At 38.9% G+C, this 19,419-nt stretch overlaps 1 protein-coding gene and 2 non-coding genes across 3 annotated transcripts in view; all 3 read left to right on the top strand.

Annotated features, from left to right (window-relative positions):
• The window catches only part of LOC140244740 (eukaryotic initiation factor 4A-I-like), a 30,511-nt gene extending 13,185 nt beyond the window's left edge, over positions 1-17,326 (top strand). Inside the window, exons 4-9 of the mRNA XM_072324352.1 lie at positions 8,170-8,309; positions 8,804-9,079; positions 10,453-10,596; positions 12,219-12,356; positions 14,389-14,558; positions 15,141-17,326. Coding sequence (XP_072180453.1) covers positions 8,170-8,309; positions 8,804-9,079; positions 10,453-10,596; positions 12,219-12,356; positions 14,389-14,558; positions 15,141-15,285 — 1,013 coding nt within the window. The 3' untranslated portion in view covers positions 15,286-17,326. The remainder of the gene's footprint in view (positions 1-8,169; positions 8,310-8,803; positions 9,080-10,452; positions 10,597-12,218; positions 12,357-14,388; positions 14,559-15,140) is intronic.
• Positions 4,455-4,699, top strand: LOC140244972 (small nucleolar RNA SNORA73 family). Its single transcript, XR_011902310.1, has one exon. It is a non-coding gene; the product is annotated as a small nucleolar RNA SNORA73 family (small nucleolar RNA).
• On the top strand, positions 13,359-13,603 carry LOC140244971 (small nucleolar RNA SNORA73 family). The gene has a single exon (XR_011902309.1). It is a non-coding gene; the product is annotated as a small nucleolar RNA SNORA73 family (small nucleolar RNA).
• Positions 17,327-19,419: the final 2,093 nt, after the last annotated feature.

Here is a 19,419-nt window from a genome sequence, read left to right as displayed (position 1 = left end):
CTCGTGTCTATTGAGGTGAACTTGTCCTTTTTTGGTCCCTTATAGGGTTATTTGAGACCAGTTTGTGTCCGGGACCTTCTGTGAAGTTGATGGGTAAAATTACTGAACTAAAAAAAAATTTTCCCCATAAGTTCACACAAAAGCATTATGCTGCTCTCTTCAGCTGGGAAACACAAACTGTTGTCTTAACCAAACTGTAAAAACTTGCTAAAGATTCGTATGAATTACAATCCAAAACAGAATATGAGCTGGTATCCACTATCATGAAAGAGAATAACTAAACAAAATAACAAGTAAGAACTGAAAGAAAGAGCTTATATATTTGAAAATTACAGCCATGAGGAAAGACATGAATGTTCACAATTGTATTAGTTAACACCTGAGAAGTTGGGTTGTCTCTGTGTTGTGTCACCTCCAAAACAATAAAATGATTTTTTCTTATCTTATACTTTTTACTCTCAAAAGTGACTAATATATATGATTTGCTGGTAATTTTCAAGCAATTCAGAAAGAACATAAAATATATTTTAGTAATGTCAACAGTTTAAATGAATCTGGTATATAGAAAATTTATCCCAGATGAACCAAATACCTTTCACCAGTATTATAACATTTGTATGGTGGCTATCAAGAATGATGAAGAATTCATGAACATCCTTGAATTAATCTATTTATAATACTATGTGCAAACAAAAACATAATACAAGTTAAATAAGAATTTTTGCTTTCGGCATTCATAACCTATGTCCCCACCAAAAAATTACAATGGTACCCTCCGCAACGATAACTTTAAAGATGGTGAATCAATCTAAAATACAATTTGAGGGATTGAAACTATAACTCATTGCCCACACCTTACAGAAAACCCCATTCAATTTGCTTCAGAGGTCAAAGACAAATGAGGATTTTTGTAGAGCATGTCAGGAATCCCTTCCCTCCAAGTTCTGTATATTGTGTTTACACATTAATATGCAGTTCCAAGAGCATCCAAGTGCTAAACTTGGAAGAATCAGACTCTTGACATCCTTTATAGCAATCCACATTTCTTTGAGACCACTTAACCAAATTGACTGGGGCTTTCTGCAAAATAGAGCTAAGATGTTATAATTTAAGACCCCAAAGTAGATTTTAGCTGATTTAATCATATTGGGTGCTATCAATGCAAAAGTCTCATTGTATTTTTTTTTTTTTTTTGGGGGGGGGGGGGGACATACTATATGAATACTTGAACACAATGTTAACATTGAATGTCACCTCCGAAACAAAGTTATTCTTCCCTGGTGTTGTGGAATAAAATGTTCTGAGAGCAAAGAAACATTACTAAAATGATCTTACACACTCATTTCAATTTAAGGTAGAAAATGGAATGCCATGTTTCTTCAGGTTACAATATCTAGCTTTAAATATGTCTGTCATATTCTTACTGTAAATGAATATTTCAACACAATGTTAACATTGAATGTCACCTCCGAAACGAAGTGATTCTTCCCTGGTGTTGTGGAATAAAATGTTCTGAGAGCAAAGAAACATTACTAAAATGATCTCACACCCTCATCTCAATTTAAGGTAGAAAATGGAATGCCATGTTTCTTCAGATTACAATATTTAGCTTACAACCTTCGTCCAAATGGAAGGCAAACTACCGGTGCCCATGCTAATTAATGAAGTGTAAAAAAACAGTTGTTCTGTGTGGTTTATCTGCTTGAAACAGGAGTTAATTTCTTGTTCTCGAGTTATAATTATCAAAAACATTGATAAAAAGAAGAAGTTTTGTGTTATTGTCACTTATTCTCAGAAAAACTGAGTGTTAATATTAATGTCACCTCCGAAACATTCTATTATGTTAACTGTCACCTCCGAAACATCCATGTGTGAAAAATCCAAGATTTAAAGAAATGATTGGAATTTCATTTAACCTACATAGGAAGGTAGCCCTTCTTAAAGACTTGTTATAGTATAGAGTTTGACCTGGCTTGCCCTCCAATAAATAGTTAAAATCTTTAAAATTGCATGTCAATTGGTATTTTTACCAACAATTTGTAAATCTCATGTATTTTTTTTTTAATTCACTTTATATTCAACCCCCAAATAGTTTTGATTCACAAACTATATATTGTTGTTAACCATATAAACTTTGCATGGTGAAGTTTGACTACACAGTTTTGTCATTATGGTGCAATTCATGAAAACAAAATTTTGCTTAAATTTACTTCAGGTGCCAGGGTTTTCCTTAAATTACACCAATAACTCTTCAGCTTTAAGGTCTGAAATGTTATTTTTTCAAAAATTTGAATACTTTCCAACAGGAATCAAACAGAATAATGAAAAAATATTTTGTTTGAAATTTTGACCCTCTGAGTACAAAAGTTACACCACTGATCGTAAAAAAGGCCATATGTACTTTGCCACCCTTTGTTAAAAGCCCCTTTCATGCTCCCTTGGAATTTTCCCTAAAATTTGGTTGTAGAAGAATAAAGGAAGTTCTTTATTAGCAGTTAATAAGGGAGTTCATGGTTAGCACATTTCTCATTTGACCCCTACACCACAGACTTTGAAATACTAGTAACATGGACATGTGTTGTGATCAAGAATTCCTTGTTGAAGCATGGCATCTTCTATTAAATCAGTGTTGATAAAAGGCATGGAGAGATTTTGCTAAACAGTGTTGATGAATGACTTACACCTGTACATTCTAATTTAGTCCGAAACACATACATTGTACTGACATAATTCAGATTCTTATAGTTGCTTGAGACTTCTTTACATTTTAAAGTCAGTGGCAAATACGCAGACATTCTCATTTGACCTTTGTTTTGCACATGCGCAAATCACAACCGTGAACTCCCTTATATAAAGTCATGATTAGCAGTCAACTTTGAAATTGGTTTATGAAATTGATCCTGATAAATGACCTGTCCTTGAGCAGGCCCTTTGTTGAGTGCTACCCATTGTGTTTTTACAAGCCGCACAACTCTGCACGAAACAAAGTGCAGTTAACCACAAAATGAAAAAAAAAAAACACCCACATGCATTATCCCACATGCTCTTTTGACCAAGTATTATTATGCATCGTACAATATTACAATTTGCTAAATTAATATGTTTCTGGAATTAGTGCAAATGTTGCATTTCTTTTTTTCTTTTTTTTTTTTCGTCATAAAAGGTATGTGGAGTACGCAAGTGGAAAAAGAAAATTGAAAGGGAATAATGCATGTAATTACATCGGAAGTGTATGCTTGTAATCCTGCTGTGTGGTGATACTGTATCAGAAGAGGAAAGAAGTGTTGGGGAATCAGATTAAGTATTGATTTGCCTTTGTGGTCCCTTATGAATGTCCTTGGTCAGTAAGCTCAGGGAGGTCAGTAAGCTCAGGGAGGTCAAGGAAGAGATTGTGCTATCATCTGGGGGGCATTTCATGAAGGAACTTGTCGGATAAAATATCTGACAAGTCAATTATATCCGGCAAGTTCAGAGAAATCAGCCAATCAGACTAAAGAATTTCTCAAAACTTGTCGGATATAATTGACTTGTCGGATATTTTATCTGACAAGTTCCTTCATGAAATGCCCCCCAGACGTTCTACGCAGCTGTATGCTTTTCACATTGATGGATGCTGTGTGTGATGAATAGTGAACAATGACCGAGTAGTCTGTTGTGACGCTTGTTATCCACGGTGCTGTGAGAAGAAATCATGTGAGGAATATTTTTGTAAGAATACTGTATACGCCAAATATTTTGCGAGGTTTTTATTTTTGCGAATTTCACGAGTCGGGTGCTGACCGCGAAATTAAAGACATGCAAAAATATTGACTCTGATCCCGATATGAATGTGATGAACACGGATACATTTCTCCATTTAGAACAGTACTCTACGATGGCGAATTTAACCACTCACGAAAATGTCCACAAGTACCGATTCACGAAAATTTAGACTCGCTAAATATATGGTGTATACAGTAATGAACTATTTAAAAAATGCCACTTTGTAAAGACCCTGGATGGAGCATAGATGTCTTCCCTGGGGTGATGCACAATCAAGGAAAGAGGTGAGTTGAGCTCTTTCTACTAAAATGTTCTGTGTGTTGTGTAGACATTTATGCTGAGTTTAATTACATACATGTATACGAAAAAGCAGAACTGAAATGTAGTGAAATCAAATTGCATTTCATTTTCTTATTGGCAATCACTCAAATTCATGGCTATTCCTAGATACAGCAGGGTACCTGCAGTCATGGAAGGCCTGATAAAGTCATCTAAAATGCAGAATTCTAAAATCATGAAAAAGTCATGGAAATCGATAAATCGAATATATTTGGCCTTTCAGTAATCTTTTCTGCAATGTTATTCTGCTTTTGATGAAAACATTTCATCATATAAATCGGACCAACTCATCAGCCACAGACAGTGTTTGTGTTGTTTACACACTGACACTTTATTATATGGACATGAAAATTTCAATGCTGACACCTGGGTCCTCCACTCAGGAACTGTCAGAGTGGCTTGCAGGAGCTGAGTCCCAGTGACGTCACATGATGTATGGTCCTTTGCCACGACATTGGAGAGCAGTCTGGTCCCCGCTTGTCACTCCTCAATAGGGTGCAGTGACATGTGGTGTGGGCCATTTTCTCGCATATTCCTGTTTTCTCTCAGAGTCACTCTGTGACCGTGACTGGGAGGATAAACCATGCGAGGAACATTCTCTGTATCTTGGTGGCCATAACCCATTTGATCAGAAGTATTCCAACTGAAAAGCAGAAAGGTGTTGAAATTTATGGGATTTTGTAGTACCTTTCTAGCTTTCATGTGAAAAACAAAAGTGCTTTGTGGTGGCATAGATTTAAGGCCATACATGCATTACTTCTACTTCAACATTTCCATATGGTGTTGTTACTGGTGATACATGTCAGACAAGATATTTCTTTCTCTTTTCAGATATACATACAAAAAAGCATCGTGGTGATACAAATACCTGTGACTGAGTGACATTTAATCGAGAGCAGTAGAGGCCTTGGTCTTTTCACACAGCAGAAATGTTCAAAACCTGGATGCCTCATGTGAATTCGTGAGTTCCCATTTCTATCAACAGTTGTATGAATCACACTAATCTACATGTACTTATATGAACAGACTTCCCCATAAAGCTATTAAAATGTGTTGGGGAGGGTTCTTTAACTGTAGTGACCCCCTTGAAGAATACTAAGTGGTTCCCTGTAAGTTTAATTTGTAAACTTTATACAGGAAGTCTGAAATTTGCACTTGTAGCTTATGGGTATTTCTGTTTTGTGGTGCTAATATGACTAATCAGCTCTCTGCAGGTTGAATTGTAAACTTTCAACAGGAAGTTGGAAATTCGCACTTGTAGTTTGAGTGCATCTCTGCTTTGTAGTGCCAAATGTAGTAGGCTGCTTTCAAGTAATAGGCACTCCAGACTGTTGTTTTTCATTCCTTGAGATCACCTTCCACAAAAGCACCTCTTTGTAGTGGTACTTCATCGTGAAGTGTTGCCATGACAATGCAGGTTGTCGTTGGAAGGAAGAGTAAATGCGAGGCCCTGCATTTGGGTGAGATTGGTTATCAGTTCATGAAACCTGTCTCAATTTGCAGAGCTATATGGGGATATATTGACTCTGCAGTCTCATGTTTATTACTAACCCTGTTCTGAATTAAGTTAAATGAAAATTCAAGTGATATTTTTGCATAGCTTTGGCATATGATGCACCCATTGAATGTCCTATACAGTTGTGCTCAATTTCTTTTCATCTCTTGTTTCATTTTCTAGGAGTGAGCACACCAGACTTGCTTCTCAACATTCCGATGGATTGTGAAGTCGAAATTGCCCACTATTGGCAGCACTGGTCAGCAAAGAGGAGTACTGTACAGCCATGTCTGCTAAGACTGATGGTCCAGCCCATGTCCAGGGCCAAGCAAATATGTTGTAGTTCTTGAAAAGAGTACCAGTAATTACTGTATACACCGAATATTTCGCGAGGTTGTTTATTTTCGCGAGTTAGGTGCTTTTTGCGAAATTAAAGACACGCGAAAATATTGACTCTTATCCCGATGTGAATGTGACGTACGCGTGTACACTTCTGCGTTCAGTACAGGACTCCACAATCGCGAATTTAACCACTCGCGAAATCGTTGGGAATTCCCGATTCGCGAAAATTTAGACTCGCAAAATATATGGCGTATACAGTGAGCAGAAATAAGAGCACGTTGCATTGAAAAGGTCAATCAGTTTGACCATTTCCCCTTTCCCCTATGCAGAAGTATGTGTTTTCTATTGGAATGAAAGCTGCAAATGTCTCCACTTCAAACTCAGGTATAATCCTTACAAACAGGAACATGTACAATTCACTTGCGAGCAGACAAAGACAACTGTATGGCCACAGTGTAGGCAAGTTAGTAGATATAAGCCTGACATGCAGTTGGCATGTGATAAATAAACAGTTGACAGGGCTTGCATAGGAGTAGTATTCTATTGTCGGCAAGCGAAGTCCATGCCAAATGTTCCCAAGATGAAAGGTATTGAAAAGCGAACACACCTGTGAGGATTGTTTCAGATGGACAGGCCGGAATGTCAAGCTTACTACATGTATGTACGAGTCTCTAAAATGAGGAAGCAGTACAGGATGTTCAGATTCACAACTGTTCAAGTGCTCTACCTTAACACAACTGCCAACCCTTCCTTATTCTGCTGGAGGCTACCTATAGAAGTATCTTTCTCACAACATGAGAGGGGAATATATAAAACTCACTGGTGTGGGAGTTCTTGCCTATTGATAAAATGTGACATAGAATTCTTGTGACTGGCCTGTTATGGAGCCATGTGAGTTTAATGTGTGAGTACAGTGTACTCCCATTTTTAAAGAAACTTTCTTTACAAAGAAGTAAAATTCAGACCCCAAAATGTATCATATAAATTTGTTGTTCTGCTATGACAAAATTTCTATATTTGTAACGAAAGAAGCCTGCCATTTCATAGGACTTTATTATAATTGGAGTGGCATGTATTGGCAGTCTGAAATAGCCTTTATTAACCCTAAGTAGGCCGGGCTATTTAGGTAGATGGTAGACCCAGGCCCCCCTCCAGATCTCAGTAGACCCAGGCCCCCCTCCAGATCTCGGCCGTCGACGGCGCGATCGCGACGAAAATTGGCACACACATTGCCTATGATGTAATCTAAAGTACCATGAAGTTAATTTTGCAAAAACTTATCATTTATGCAAAATTATGCTAATTTATGCATAATTATGCATGAAATCAGACAATATGGTATAAATCACTAAATAAACCTCAAACAGGTACATTTTTTTGTAAATATTCTTTTTTTTTTATTTCTGAAGTATTTTATTGTTTTTTTAATTTCTTATGTATTTCTTTGTTTTTTCGATGAAAGTTATCCGCGACATTGTTCCAAACAAGAAGATATGTTATTAACTGATTTTAATCAATAAGACCCCAGAATAATTATGCTTTTATGAAATTTGCTTGTAAGCACAGTTTGCATTGAAATTGTACACCAATTCACGTTTTTGAGCAGTTTTTGGTCTGACATGCATGTACATATTTATGCGCAACTTCGGAACCGCGCACCCGGGCATCGCAAATTTGGTGTCAAAAGATGTGGGAGACTCGAAAGAAAAAAGTCATGAAACATCGCGGCGATAGCTTTTCCCGATAGCAATACATCGCGTGGAACGTTGAGGGGGGCCTCGGAGGCACCCCCCCCCCCCCCCCCCCCCGGCCTAGTGAGAGTTAATACTTGTAGAAATATGATGGACCAAAGTCTCAATATCACCTTTAAATCAGCTGCATAATACCTAGGAATTGGTGGAAAGTGTACAGAATTGTTAGTTTTCTTGTTTGCTATCACCTGCTGATTTGTCAGTTTTTTGTGTTCATGTGTTGATTGTGTTGAATAAATGCATTCATATAGAGAAGACATCTTGATTCAGATCTCTCTTTTTTGGAGTGTCCTTTAAAGTGGTCTGAATGTTAACAGAACCAGGGACTTGATCGTCTGCTGCAACATTGGTGTTTGATGTGTTTATGTGGTATGTAAGCTCTTCCTATTTGTATTACAACTTGCTGTGTTCAGACTGATATTTGTGAAAGTCTTAATAATTTAATTTTTCTTCTATGGAATTGTGCAACCCTGCCTACAGGATTTGATGTGATCGCGCAGGCCCAGTCTGGAACTGGCAAGACTGCCACTTTTGCCATCTCAATCTTGGAGCAGCTTGACCTGAAGAACCCGTACTGTCAGGCCCTGGTCCTGGCTCCAACTAGGGAGCTGGCTCAGCAGGTTCGTTGAAAGCATTCCAAGCCAAGTTCTACATGAAACCACTCTCCAACCCATCGCCTTTCTTGGGGGTAGTTTGCGCAGTTGCATACTGAAGTATCAGTTTATGGTGCCATATGTGCAGAACATTTGTTGGTAGATGTGTCTACCTGTCAAGATTTTTTGTCCGATTTATTGCATCATGCCGGAATGCAATGGGCTGGAACCCAGTTTGGCTGCCAGCAGTCTCAGTTTTAGTAATAAAAGTCACAGATCTTGTATCGGTGAGTATGAAACTAGCAAGTCTAGTCTAAGTATTTCTCCAGGTGACCCAGAGAACATTCAAAGAATGCTGCATAATTAGTCCTGATACATTGAGCAGTTAAAATGGTAAAGCAGTGGTGTACATGTGTTCATTAAATCTTGCGCTTGGAAAAAAAATTAATGGAAGCATGATAAATCTTTTTTGTTTGAAGTGCGTAAACTTCTTATTTCTTTCTTTTTACCAAACCTTGCAGATTCAAAAGGTAATCCTTGCCCTAGGTGATTACCTGAACGCACAGTGCTATGCCTGCATTGGTGGCACCAATGTCAAGAAGGACATGGAAACTCTGAAAAATGGCCAGCAGATCATTGTTGGGACGCCAGGCAGGGTGTTCGACATGATGCAGCGCCAGGCACTGGACACCCGCAACATCCGCATGTTTGTCCTGGATGAGGCTGACGAAATGCTTTCCAGGGGGTTCAAGGATCAGATATATGATGTGTTCAAGCTGGTGCCCAGAGAGGTTCAGGTATGTTACCAGGGAAATCATATTTTGAAAATTAAAGAATCCCTCCTTTGCTGCCCTCCCCCCCCCCCCCAGCATTTCTTTTCTTTCTTTTTCTTTTTGTTACTCAATATTTTTTTTAAAGCAGGTAAATAAAGCAGATGAATAAGTTTTTATTTCATCCAAGATTTTTCTAGTCAACTTTTGCATAATTTGCAGGAAAATAATATCGGTATCCAAACTTTTCAAATCTTTCTTTTTAAAATTCTTGCAGTGGTGGATGATTATCACAATCCAGTGCTATACAGTGCACTTCCGTTACAACGAACATGGTTATAATGAATTTCGTTATAACGAAGTGAAACTTCTGGTCCCAAAATTATCGCCACTAAAGTCTATGGTACAAAATTCACTTATAACGAACACGGTTATAGCGAAATTTTCGTTATAACGAAGTCTTTTCCGAGCGCCACTGACAAAGAAAAACAAAAGAAATGTGCTCCGTTATAACGAAATGAGGATCGCTTTCGAAAATACGTAGCGGAACAAGCATTTATAGCGTCTCTGCATGGGTGAACGCGTCACATCACTGTGTGTTCACTTGGTGTGTCACGCACAGTTTCCGAGGGGAACTTGCGTTATTGTAATACAATAATCTGAAATTGAATAACTAATTGTTTTATTGTTCACCTAGCTTTCCAGTGTATGACGAGTATTCAACAAACAGAATATGATATATGCGTGGCTTCCTTGTTTTCGTTATATATTGTATTTGTTCGGTTATAACAAAATTTCGTTATAACGAAAGAAAACTGCCGGTCCCAAGCATTTCGTTATAATGGGAGTGCACTGTATAACCAAAGTATTTGAACTCCATCATGAAAGCAATTAAAATGTACAAAAATGAATGCAAATAGTAGACTAACCAAACAAAAGAAGATATTCTGCCACATGACAAAAGTGAAGACAGACGGGGGAAAAAATGCTGAAGCTAAAGCTTTCGTAATGCCAAATAGTGCCTCTGAAGAGAAGACAATTTTAATTGATTTGATGACCTACATTCATGTAATACCTCACATTTTTTTTAAGTTGGATGGGATTTAATGGTTATACGTCAGAACCGTCGATGATATGTATATGCCTCGGATTATTTGGAAATATCTTGAACAGCATTAAGTCCCCATCAAAATATTCAGAAATGCTGTCTGTACAGCATTGTCCTGGAGTCTCTAAGACTAGAGCAAGATATAAATTGAAAATTGGAGAAAAAAGATTTACTGAAAAAAAGGGAAGAAGATGTTTATCCCTATACTATTCTCTTTTTTTTTATATGAAAAACCAAAAGAAAGGAAGAAACCTTTGTAAATTTGCTTCCTCTTCAACCATGTCTATGGCAGGTGGTGCTTCTCTCGGCCACAATGCCCCAAGACGTCCTGGAGGTCACCACGAGGTTCATGAGAGAACCAGTCCAAATTCTTGTCAAGAAGGAGGAGCTCAGCTTGGATGGTATCAAGCAATTCTACATCTCAGTAGATAAAGAGGTAAGCGTGAAGTTTGCCATAGATGGCTTTTTCATTTGTGAAGGTTTCATTAAGCCGGCCGCACACTACACGATTTTGCCCCGATTCACCGGTCTTAAGCCCTTAAGACTAGAAGTGTGACGTCACAGTCTTGCCATTTTCTAGTCGTACGACTGGATCTTAGCGCCAGTCGTAGAGATTTGACATGTTGAATTTCTACGACCGGTCGTAGGCTTTCAGCCATTCACAATGCAGAAAAATGCAAGTGCACACAGTGCGCACTACGCTACGCTGGCTTTGCAGTCGTAAGCCTACTCGTAAGGTTCGGTTGTATGGTGTGTGGTGTCCAGTCGTACGACTGGTCTTAAGACCCAGCTTTGCTTAAGATTTTAAGACCAGTCTGATCGTGTAGTGTGCAGTGGCCTTTAGTGGCACAGAAAAATAATCATCTTCCAATGAGAAGCGCACATGTTGAAAGAGTGAGAGTATTTTGTACAGAAACCAGCGACAAAATTTTTACATTTGTATGCAGTTGAGAGAATACCTCTTGTATGGCACATTGGAAATAAGTTTTCCCGCACTTATTGAATCAATTGTATTACTAATTTCAGGAGTGGAAGCTTGAGACACTGTGTGATTGTAAAGTTTTCCTGCACTTTAAGGGACTGTATAGTGCTGGTTGAGGTGGGGATTCATATTTTGAACATTCCTGAGTGAGATAATGAGAAACCTCTTTATGAAATATGAAAGAGCATGTAATTTTAAAGGGATGGTACAGTTTTGGCTGAGATCTAATTTCAGGTTTCTAACATTTTTCGGTGAGATAATGAGAAACCTCTTATGAAATATGAAAGAGCATGTAATTCTATGAGGAATTCAACGTTTATTTGATGAAAATTGTTTCTGAAATGGCTGAGATATCAAAAAAGGGCTATTCTAATAAAGCGTGGGACCCACACTTAAAAGGGGAAGGCTAGTAACTGATCAGTGGGAATCAGTGGAAATGCTGGGAGATGATTGTTTCAATCCTTATGGGATTCATTCAAGAATTCATTGTATATCTATTGTTGTGTGAAAATGATTTGCTTCAGAATGGTCTCATATTCAAGTATGTAATGTGCAGTTTAATGCTTCCAGGTTAGCGTCCCTGGTCAGTGACGGAGCATTAATCTGCACATTACTTGAATATGAGACCGTTCTGAAGCAAATCATTTTCACCCAACAATAGATATACAATGAACTCTTGAATGAATCCCATAAGGATTGGAACAATCATCTCCCAGCATTTCCACTGATTCCCACTGATCAGTTACTAGCCTTCCCCTTTAAGAAGGATTCAACGTTTATTTGATGATAATTGGTTTTCAAATGGCCGAGATACAAAAAAAAAAGTGATAATAAAAAAAAGGCGACAGGCCACGCCTTTTATTAGGATCTCTTTGTTTCACCTTGTTTTTGGATATCTCAGCCATTTCAAAACTGATTTTCATCAAATAAACTTTTGATACCCCTTAGAATTGCATGCTCTTTGACATCTCATAGAGTTGTTTCTGAATATCTCGCAAAATGTTAAAAGCTAAATCCTCACCTCAACCAGAACTGTACACACCCTTTAATTGAATCGATTGTATTACTAATTTCAGGAGTGGAAGCTGGAGACACTGTGTGATCTGTACGAGACCTTGACCATCACTCAGGCGGTCATCTTCTGCAACACGAGGAGAAAGGTCGACTGGCTGTCCATCAAGATGCATGACAGGGACTTCACCGTCTCCATCATGGTATGTGACTTGCTGCCTTCTTGCATGAAAACGCTGTGTTGTCTTGGGCCTCCAAAGCCATTGATTGAGATTAGAGCAGCCCCTGTCTCAATTACTGCTTTATGTTGCTGGAAATGTAATATTATCTTGAGTAAGGGAGATCCAATTGTATGGGGACGGCTCCATGCTTGGCAATTAGGTAATTTCTGTGACTAGTGTATTCATAGTAGTGTGATGATGTGCGAGTGAGAGACAAGCCCATGAACTGAATTGTAAGATGAGACAGGATGGTGGAATGCCCTGTTGGTACAGTGTAGGACAAAATTGTTCTCTGTTGCCCAGATCCCAGATCCCAGATCCCAGAACTTCCAGCGAAAATAGCAGTTGATGTTAATGACATCAAAGTAATTCCTTAACCCTAGACGGGGGTCAAATTGACCCCCCCCCCCCCCCCCTCCGGACATTTCACGCCACGATTCCGCAACGCGCAAAGATTTTGCCGCATATTTTGAGACCAAATTTGCGACGTTCGGGTACGCCGTTCTGAAGTTACGTAAATTCATGATATCGTGTGCAAATCCAATGCAAATTGTGGGGTTTTTTTGGTGAAATTGATATAAATTAAATTATTTCAACTTTTAACCATTAAACCCCAAAATAATCATGCTTTTATGAGATATGCCTGTAAGCACAGTTTGCAATGAAATTGTACACAAATTCACGTTTTTGAGCAATTTTTGGTCTGACATGCACGTACATATTTATGTGCAACTTCAGAACCGCGCGCCCAGGCATCGCAAATTTGGTGTCAAAAGATGATGTTAGTGATAAGGTTAGAGTAAAGATGAGGGTTAGGTTTAGGGTTAGAGTTTAGATTAGGGTCAGGGGGAAGGGGCTGGGGTAAATGTTTAGGGGGTAATTACCCTAGAACCATGCAAATGTGTACCAGTGCATCATAAGTACCACTTTGTATGTTCAATCACAAATAATTTTTCTTACCCCATCCATGCAACATTTTTATATCCAATGCTGACACCTGGGTCCTCCACTCAGGAACTGTCAGAGTGGCTTGCAGGAGCTGAGTCCCAGTGACGTCACATGATGTATGGTCCTTTGCCACGACATTGGAGAGCAGTCTGGTCCCCGCTTGTCACTCCTCAATAGGGTGCAGTGACATGTGGTGTGGGCCATTTTCTCGCATATTCCTGTTTTCTCTCAGAGTCACTCTGTGACCGTGACTGGGAGGATAAACCATGCGAGGAACATTCTTTTAAATTACTGTATGTGTTAGTAAAGCTGCTTGTGATGGGTTAAGACCTTTCCCAATAGAGAATAGTTTGTCAAAAGTGGCATTGAATGGCTGATTCCCAATGAGTCGCCTTGCTTGCAACCCCAGCAGCAAAAAAAAAACAAAAAAAAAAAACAATGTTCTTAAAAGGGCTCAAATCTCATCTTCCACCATGTAGAGTTTGCTTGCTACAAATTGAAAGGGTTCACCAAGAAACTTTGTCTGGCTGACACAATTTGCAAGGATGATTAGTTATTTTAAGATGGAAAAGACAGATATATATTTTTTTGTAATATTGCAGTTCCTGACTCGAATTCCTGAAGTACCCTCCCCGTTCAGTAATCTGCGGGTAGAACATTACGTGATGCTCAATTGTTACCTATTAGAAGTATTTCCCACACGTATGCTGCATGCCATTCCCTCTTACTATGGCCTGATTTGTTGATTTTCAGTAATCCATTGTAAAGCATCCCCCAGCAACCTATTCTTGGATGGCAATACGGCTGGCATACCTTTATGGCTGTTATCACAATTTCTTTTTCTTCTTCTTCTTTTCTTTTTTTTTTTTTTTGTTACCCAATTGAAATTGTGTTATCACAGCATTACTTCACATATTTCTTTCACAAATAGGTCTGTTTTAGAGCAATAATGAACAGTATCTGCAGGCAAATGGATACAGCATTTCACCTTGAGTGTATGCCAGCTTTCAACTTGTTGAATGGATCATGGCAACTGCTTCTTTCTCTTTTGTTTCTCGTTACACAGCATGGAGATATGGACCAGAAGGAGAGAGACAAGATTATGAAGGAGTTCCGTACCGGCTCTAGCCGTGTGCTCATCACTACTGACCTGCTGGCCCGTGGTATCGATGTCCAGCAAGTCTCATTGGTCATCAACTATGACCTGCCCATCAACAGGGAAAACTACATCCATAGGTCAGTGTTGAATTTCCTCTCTACTATTTGTTTTGCTCGGTCTTGCATTTGAGAAACAGCATTATTAGACACCATGTATGTTGTATAAGATGTATCTAGAACTTGATAAGCTTGACTGGTCAACAATTTGAAGAAGAAAAAAATGTTCTTCAAAAATGGCGTTTTACTAAGTAATGAAACAGATAACAAAGTGCAGTTGATTAACAAGAAATTTTTTGAGTTGGTGATTTGAGATAAGGACTACCAGATGTATTATCTATCATGTCCTGGAAGGTTGCCATTTCAAAAATAATTTTCATTTTCAGGTACTCCGTATAGGGGAAATTAGTTTTCATTTATAAGTCGACGTGTTTTGCTCAGTCCCGATTATGTCGACTAACGTGAGGTTGACTGTTCTGTTGCACCCACTAGGGTTAATACAGTATGAATGCCAGAGGCACTTATTTTATTTATATTTTTTAGATACACATTGCGAGATAATTTCAGTGTATCGAGAGCAAGTGCTGAACAAAAAAACAAACAAAACAAAACAAAACAATGTTGTAGCTGTTGTAATACTTGTGTTTTTTGTTTGTATGGCAGGATCGGTCGTGGAGGCCGTTTCGGTCGCAAAGGTGTGGCCATCAACTTTGTTACGGAGGAAGACAAGCGAGTTCTCAAGGATATTCAGCAGTTCTACAATACTCAAGTGGATGAAATGCCATCAAACGTAGCGGATCTGGTGTAGTGGAAAGGTGCCCTGTCGATTTTGTTCCTACTTCGATGCTTCAGTGCGATATGTGATTATATTGATGCGACTGCGACTCAGCGATGCTCTGATATTGGAATAACTCTTCATCACTTATTGTGACGGATTGCCCTTGGAAATGTGAATAAAACTGAACTAACTGAACAGCATTCCTCAACTAAACACTTGAAAGAGATTAACTTCTCTTTCAATTCTATTTGATACTTTGTGTTGGAGACGAGAGGACAAGAGAGACTCGAGGTCAGGGGTTATACCCTTTCATCGTGGGGGTCACCCCGGTGGCCCCCCAGATATTTGCTTTGTAGTTATTTGTCTGTGTAGATGTAGTATTATATTCTATTACTCACTGTGCTTATATAACGTGAAATGTGAATGGTTTGAGAATTCTGTAAGACATTTTAAGGAAGTATATTTTTCCTTGATTTACGTTCTATATTTGTAGAGAAATATATTGTGAATTACATCGTATAAAAACATTTTGAATAGTTAATTAGGAAGCTCTTGTCATTCAGGAGGAACCATATATGCTTATTGTGGGCAGAAATACTAGTTTGCTTGGCAGAGAGCTATTATGGCAGACTGCAAACTTTGCTCTCGAGGCAACTCGACGTTCTGCTGTGGTAACTCTTCACCCACGTTCAAGGCCAGCGTTTTTCGCCACCTTGCATTAGAACAGCTGGTTGTGCTGATGATTTTCTTTGCCACATTGCATCCGTTTGTTCACCCCTGTCTGCTGCTGCAAGTGTGTACCATTTTGTTTTGCCATGTCAACTGCTTCATTCTGCGACTAAGTGACTTTTTCAAATGTTTCAAATACCGGAGGAAAACTATTCCAAGGCTTTTATGAGTAATTTATTGCGCTAGGCTATTTTACTGTCTAGGTAGTGAATTTTTGTGTAATACTGATTATGATGTTCATAAAAAGATTGATGGTACTTTGCCAATCTTGAGTTGATGAAGCAGCTCCCAGAGTTGCTCAAATCGAAATCTTACATCAAACTAATTGTAGTTATCTTCATCCCACCTGTCACCATCCATGATCCATACAGAGCTTGATGAATGCGCCTAGGCGAGGCAGAGAAGTATGCTGTAATTGCCATTAGACAGCTGCTGTCCAGTTGTTCAGCAATGTAGTTCATAGACACTATCATTTATGCAATTACAGTCTTGACAATCTCTAAATGTTGGTGTAACATGAAAGGCTCTTGTTGGCATCCCTACAACCATGCCAGTGTTCTAAAACATTGCAACCACAGCTGTACTGTAGTCTCCTGTCTTGTTGAACTACATAATTGTAAAGTTAGATCACCGCTGCATGCAGTCGATCACGACCAATTGCTGATTATCGAGAAATACAACAGTTATAATGCCAGGGGAGCATTATGCATTTATTTGAAAAGAGCGCCTTCACCTTGGGCTATTTAGAGTATCAATGTGTTACCCAATCTTTCAGACATGTAGAACCAAAGCAATCAATCCCATCATTAGCATGTGACAAGAATACAGCACAGATGAGTATAAAATTTACTTCATAAGTGGGTGTGGTGGAGACATGGTCAATACTGACCTCGCCAAGTGCAAGGGATTGTGATACTAGGGGATACAATGTTGTACTGCAGACACATGTAAAAGCAGTTGAGAAATTCAAAGATTATTGATCAACATCAAAAGCACCATTTTTTCAGCCTAAGCTTCATTTGAATGCATGACGTAAGGTCATTTTTGGTTACTTTTTTGTTTTGATAGCACACATTGGCATACACACAAGCAGCTTCTACTGTTGATGCAATTTACAGTTTATCCAAGTTTGTTATCCTTTGGACAGCAGTTTGCAATTTTAAAGCTGTAGAAATGCCTCAGTCTCTGTAGTGGGCATGGTGGGATGCATTAGTGTAATTTGCAGCCTGTATCTTGATCAGTCAGTTTAAAGCTGGCCTCTTCTTCTCCCAGACTAAATTAAGATAGGTAATAAATCAAATTTATAGACGATATAAAATGTGGATGAAATGATCTTTACATATGATGGACGAGTGTTGTTTATTTGTGTGTTAAATGCATTTAGAATGTAAGGGGATGCATTTCATGTTGAATGTGAAATGTATGTGCACATGCCCTCTGTTTTTTGTTGTTTTTTTTTTGGGGGGGGGGGGTGCAAGGGTCCAAATGGTATTTTCATAACACAAATGTGACCCGCTACAACAAAGGTATCCAAAAGTCAAGGGAAGTAAATTATCTGAAAGTAACATGACATTATTCCCTTACTCTTTCGCTTTAATTTCATATACGATGTATAACATGACTCGGAAAAGTACTCTGTTGCAGAGATATTGATGATTTTATGAGACCATGAGAAAACTGCCTTCAAAGTTTTCTTTCTGATGCAATCTTGATCAAGGGGAGGTAAGACCAGTTTTCACTTCTTGAAATAGAAGGCTCATAACAACTTCCGTGGTGTTCGTCCAAGCTTAGAGTCAGCGGTCTACACGTGACCAATCAGTAATAAGGATGCCACCCACTGATGAATAAGATCACTCCTTTGTTGCTAGGGGGCGGAGTTGATCTGCAGCATAAAATCCAAATCTCTGGACACATTTCTGTTCCGTTGATAGTCGGAAAATTGTGGCCCAGAAAAAGGTAAATTTCTTACCTTTCCTTTAATCATGTACCTTTGAAATTTCTGCAGTTGGTAGATGAAACATTAGACTACAACATTATGCCAACAAGAGAAATTTGATGGTTGTGACTGATTTTGATCTGACTACAAACTCGATTTTCTCGGCTAAGCCGTCAGCGACTTTTGGATCCTTTTGTTGTGGCGGGTCACATGTACAGTACATATTTCACTGATGAACCTCATTATTACTAATATGAGTACAATGAGATTTGTAACATGTATGATGATGGTGACGACGACTACGATGGTGATGATGATGGTGATGTTGGTGGTGGTGATGATGACGATCATGATGAAGAAACAGATGTGGAGGTGTCGTGGCTGAGTGGATAAGAGCGCTCGTCTCTGAACGACATGAGCGTGGTATGGTTCGTGGGTTCGAGCCCATGCCAAGCCCGACACGTTTGCCCTTCAGCAAGGCACTTTATGCACATTGCTGCTCTCCACCCAGGAGTACAAATGGGTACCCGGTAGGATGAGAAAGCTTATGTTGGTTGATCAGCATGTGCGCGCCTGTAAAATGGCTGCGACTGGCTGGAATGCTCCCCAGGGAGTGGAGAATGAGCACTGTTAGTGCTGGTTGGAAATAATGTATCCAGTGACCGGGGTAATAATAGTCTGTAAAGCGCATTGAAACCCTGAAGTGCGTGAAATGCGCTATATAAAAACCAGCTATTATTATTATTATTATTATTATTTGTATGTACAGTGTACCGCCATTTGTCTAAACATTCAGAGGCACCAGACAAAGTTGCTGGAAAAAATAAGTCTTCAGTTCAGATTTGAAGGTACAGTGTACATGTACATTGTATTCAGGTTGTTAAATTTCGAAGTGTGGTAGAGTTCCACAGGCACAGATGTGGTGCAACTGGAGAAGTGGCTATATCCCCATACATTTTTAGAATTTTTTTTTTCTTAACATGCATGCCTAGGCACAGCTCGCTCGATATAGCCAGCTAATTTATTAAACACTACAAGACAATTTGTATTCTGAGAGGATTTCTGTGGTAAAACTGCCCTATCCCTTGTTTGCTCTGTGTCAATTGAACAAATGGGGAAAAAATGTTTGTACCAATACACACCTTGAGGATTCACAAAAAGGTGCATAATTTACATACTGTACAAACACACACACAGGCTTGCACACACACACACACACACACACACACACACACACACACACACACATAGCTACATGTACATACATGTAGTTCATTTACCTAATCACTCGCAAAGGGGAGAGGCCTACACATACCCAGGTAAGTTTCACATCAGTTACGTGCAGTATACATTTAACATGTGACTGCCCAGCTAAAAACCCACAAAAAGTAGGCCAAAATGAAACACTAGTGATTCATCTCGTTTTTGGTCTTTGTTATAACCCTAACACTCCCGGAGCATTTTTAGCCTCGTTATTATGAGGGGATTATGCCTCCACT

This window comes from Diadema setosum, chromosome 21 (assembly GCF_964275005.1).
Source record: "Diadema setosum chromosome 21, eeDiaSeto1, whole genome shotgun sequence".
Lineage (NCBI taxonomy): Eukaryota > Metazoa > Echinodermata > Echinoidea > Diadematoida > Diadematidae > Diadema > Diadema setosum.
This window is presented reverse-complemented; position numbering and strand designations above follow the sequence as displayed.